Here is a 5000-nt window from a genome sequence, read left to right on the forward strand (position 1 = left end):
TGATAACAGTGATAATGATAATGCTAAGAATGATAAGAAAATGTGATAATGATTACAATAATAATGATGATAATAATAAGAATAAGAATAATGATAATAATAAGAATAATGATAATACTAATAAAAACAGCAACAACAACTATAATAACAATAATGATAATAAGAATTAAAATAGTAATAACAATAATGATGATGATGATGATAAAATACCATTAACAAAAATAGTCAAAATGATAATGACAGTAATAACAATAATATTAATAATTATATTAGGGGGAATACAACAGAAAGGAATATCATAAATAATTTAAAAAATAATCGACAACAACGAATCGAAAAATCACAAAAAAAAAAAAAAAATCAAAATGTGTCTCATTTATGCTCGATTGAAAATAAAAGATAAACATATAGGTGGAACTGGAAGAGAAAATTATAAACGAAAACATGAGAGGAGGGAGGAGAAGAAAAAAAAAATATGAAGAGAGGTAGAAGAAGAAGAAATAGAAGAAAGAGAATATGAAAAGAAATTAAAATAATAATAATAATAATGATAGTAATGATGATGATAATGATGATGATAGTAGTAATAATAATGATAATAATAATAATAATAATAATAATGATAATAATAATAATAATAATAATAATAATAATAATAGACATAATAATGATAATAATAAGAAACAAACGACAAACAGGAACAAAAACTTTCTCTCTCTTTCTCTCTCTCTCTCTCTCTCTCTCTCTCTCTCTCTCTCTCTCTCTCTCTCTCTCTCTCTCTCTCTCTCTCTCTCTCACAGTTAAAGAACGGACTTTAAGACTCTGTGGTTTGAGAAAAGGTCCGTGCTTATACAGAATGAAGGAATGGCCTTTGAAATGGTTTTGAGAAATTAATGCGAGTGGATGGAGAAACGGAGGAGTGGAGGAAGGGGAAGGAGAAAAGAGGAGATGGAGGGGGGAGGAGGGGGAGGAAGGGAGGAGGTAGAGGGGGGTGGGGGAGAAGGGAGAGGGAGGAAGAGGGGAAGAGAAGAAAAAGAATAAGGAGAAGAATGATGAAGGCAGAGGGAAAGAAATGAGGAGAGAAGGAGGTACAGGGAGAAGGAGGGAAGAGGGAGAAAAATAAGGAAACGAGGAGGTGGAGTACGAAGGAGGGAAGAAGAGGAGAGAGGGCAAACGTAACAGTATGAGAAGAGAAAAGCGACAAAGGGAAAAGAGAATAAATCGGAAAAACGGGTGCAATCGATAAAAAAAAAATTGAAACAGGTGGCCAAGGAGAAATGAAAAGGAGAAAACAACAATCAAAAAAAACACAAACAAAACAAATAAGAAAACGATAATAAAACAAACAAATAGAAATGAAACACCTTAAATTAATAAAGTATTAATAAAATATTAATAATGATTGAAAGGCTGATAAAAAATGAAAAACAAATATCAAACAATCCACTTGATTGATGCAGCTAAGGCGATGACGAATATAAAAGTCAATTTTTATAACCTAGTATTACAGTGATGACAAAACCGTTTATAATTGTTATCCCTTGATTTCCCATTTTCTGTGTCTTCCTGAGCGTCCGTTTTTTCTTTTTCTTTCCTGTTCATTTTCTTTTGTTATATTCTAAGCTTCACAGAATACGAAAGCTATTTTGTTCACTTAAGGAGATCGTACATATTATATGTACTATGATGTGTACATAATCTCTTCTTATCAAGCATTCAGTTCACAGACATGTAAGCGCGCGCGTACACACACACACAGACAGACACACGCACACCTACACCCACACACGCACACACCCACACCCACACCCACATACACACCTACACACACGCACCCACCCACCCACACACATACACACCACACACACACACACACACACACACACACACAGGATTGGTGTTTTCCGTTTCATTGATATCATTATCATACCTCAACCCACTTTTCCACTTCCTCCACCAGGTATGTGTGGGTGACGAGATGATTGTGGATGTGGTTAACGAACTCGGCAGCGATTCCACCTCGATCCACTGGCACGGCCTCCACCAGCAAGGCACGCCTTACATGGACGGGGTGCCCTTCCTCACGCAGTGCCCAATCCCGGCAGGAAATTCGTTCAGGTGAGTGTGGGTGGGGGAGGGTGGGTGTGGGAAAAGAAGGGGGTGGGGGGATGAGTTTCATTTTTGGGTTTTGGGGTTTTTTCTCTTTCTTTTTCTCTTTCTTGTCTCTCTCTCGCTTTTTCTTTCTCTTTCTCATTCTCTCTCTCTCTCTCTCTCTCTCTCTCTCTCTCTCTCTCTCTCTCTCTCTCTCTCCCATTCTCTCTCTCTCTCTCTCTTTCTTTCCCATTCTCTCTCTCTCTGTCTGTCTGTCTGTCTGTCTGTCACTCACTGACTCTCACTCACTCACTTTCTTTCTTACTCACTTTCTCTCTCTCTCTCTCTCTCTCTCTCCTCTCTCTCTCACTTCCCATTCTCTCTCTCTCTCCCCTCTCTCTCTCTCTCTCTCTCTCTCTCTCTCTCTCTGTCTATCTCTCTCCTTCACCTCCTCCCTCCTGCCCCTCTCTTAATTCTTTTCGTCTTCCTGATATTTTTCATTTCCTCCTTCAATCACATTTTTTTAACGGTGAAAACAATTATCTTAATAATCGAAATAATGACACATAATTAGATAATAAGGCTAATAACACTAAGCATTTCCTTTCGGATAAGAACAACCAAATGTCATTACCTTGTAATTGTTCTCATGCCAATAACAACATTGGCAACAGACATAGTGTATGAAATATTTATTGTTATTCAGCAATACCTCCATAAAGTGCATAAATCACTAAGATATTGAGCATTCGTTATTTTCCTTTTTATCCTTTTTTTAAAATATCATTCATTGGTTATTTCTCAAATTAAGTTGATTATAAAAAAAAGAAGTTATTTTACCGATGGACACCCACTTATTCATCTTTTTTTTTTCTTATCAAATATTTACAGATATCACTTTCTGGCTGATCATCCTGGCACTCACTACTGGCATTCCCACTCAGGTAGTGGCAAAGACATCATCTTTTGTGTTTGAGTAACGTGTGTAATATTTAGAGCAACTTTGGTATTCATACTAGCAGAGTTCAGTCCAAAGATGTTGGAAATTAATGGGGTTATTATTATTTTTTTATTTATTTTTTTTTTTTCGTTGAGGTCTTGCTTAAGCTTTAAAGTTTTTGGGTGATTATATTTTTCTAGCTGAGGGAGAGGGAGAGGTAGGGAGGGAGAGAGGGAAGGAGGGAGAGTGAGGGGAAAGAGTGGAAGTGAGGGAGAAAGGGAGGGTGAATGAGGGGGAAAGAGAGTGGGAAAGAGTGAGTGATAGTGGAAGAGGATGAGAGAGAGAGAGAGAGAGAGAGAGAGAGAGAGAGAGAGAGAGAGAGAGAGAGAGAGAGAGAGAGAGAGAGAGAGAAAGAGGGAACAACCATATCTTAAAGCTTTCATAACTCCCCAAACCCCTCATCATCACCCACAATAAAATATAATAATAATAATAATAATAATAATAATAAAACACCAACACAAACCCCCTTCTCACACACACACAAACGAAAACGAAACGAATCGAAACCAAACAAACCTCACGACCCATTCCCGACCTCCAACGACCCTCTTAAACGACCTCCTCTAACACCCACCCCCTCCCCTCCCCCTTTTCCCACCCCATCTTCCAGGTCTCCAAAGAACAGACGGCATGTTCGGGTCCCTGGTCATCCGTGAGCCCGAAGAACAAGACCCGTTGAAAGAACACTACGACGAGGATGACTTCGAGCACATGTTTGTTATAACGGACTGGCTGGACGCGCTAGGGATTGACAAGTTCGTGAATCACCATCACACAGAGGTAAGGCTTTTGAGTGACGGGAGGAAGCGTTGTGTTACTGTGTAGACCAATGAAGAGATAATTAGATTTTTTTTAATTATCATTATATAATTTTTTATTATTTATTTATTTGTTTGTTTGTTTATTATTTATTTATTTTATTTTATTTTATTCTCTCTTTTTGAAAGGGAGTCTGGCTTATTATTATTTTTTTTTAGGAAGTTAGTCTGTTTATTAGTTAATTAATTTATTGGTCTATTTTTTTTTTTTTTTTTAGGAAGTTAGGGTGTTTATCAATTAATTTAATTATTGGTATTTATTTTTAGAAAGTTAGAGAGTCTAGCTCTAATTCTTCGGAAGTTCGGCAGTCTGGATATTTTTAATTACCTTACTTTTACTGTTTGTAAGCTGATCAGCAACTTTGGCCAAGCTGTTTGGAAGGTAATCAAGCAACTAGGCTGCTAGTTTGTTAGTTAGGAAGTTAATTGAACAGACACATTATTATTTAAAGTGGTGAGCCTGGGTGTTTGGTGGTTAGCCCGTTTGTTTGTTGTTTGGTGTAAAAAAAAAATATGTGGAGTAGACTTGCAATCGTGCAATTTGATGTCGTTAGTAAATTGTTTAAGTAATCAGAAATGAGGTCGGTATATAAGTCTGGTAGTCAGTTAATTTTCTCTCAGCCATTACATAAGTTATTTCAGCCAGTTAGTCGACCATCAATCAAACACTAAATATACAATCGGTCTGATAGTGAAACCAAAAAAATTTAACTTTATAACAGACAGTCAGTCGGAAGAAACAATATAAAATAACAATTATAAATGAATTTTTTTTATATAGATAAAAAAGATATGAAAAAACGACACTATTTAATATTTTCGGTTTTAATAAAAATAACAATACAGCCGTTTTAACCCCTAATTTTCTCTCTCACCCACAGCACGACAATAAACCTTATACCCTACTAGTCAACGGTCGAGGAAAACACGTTATGTTTGAGAGAGACGATGTACAGACCTACACTCCTGTACACGAGGTCGTTGTCAAGCCGGTAAGTGTCAGGCGTCATGTGTCATTTTGTTATTGTATTATTGTTCTTGTTAGGTTTTAGTCACCAATAGCATTCTACATTATCTACGTTATTATT

General features: G+C 36.5%; 1 protein-coding gene across 1 annotated transcript in view; it reads left to right on the forward strand.

Moving 5' to 3' along the window:
- LOC119572449 (laccase-like) overlaps window positions 1-5000 on the forward strand; it is a gene marked incomplete in the record, with an annotated part of 48456 nt that overhangs the window by 35160 nt on the left and 8296 nt on the right. The window contains 4 exon segments of the mRNA XM_037919563.1: window positions 1961-2118; window positions 2983-3035; window positions 3705-3874; window positions 4794-4904. Coding sequence (XP_037775491.1) covers window positions 1961-2118; window positions 2983-3035; window positions 3705-3874; window positions 4794-4904 — 492 coding nt within the window.

The sequence above is a fragment of the Penaeus monodon genome, chromosome 4, assembly GCF_015228065.2.
Source record: "Penaeus monodon isolate SGIC_2016 chromosome 4, NSTDA_Pmon_1, whole genome shotgun sequence".
NCBI lineage: Eukaryota > Metazoa > Arthropoda > Malacostraca > Decapoda > Penaeidae > Penaeus > Penaeus monodon.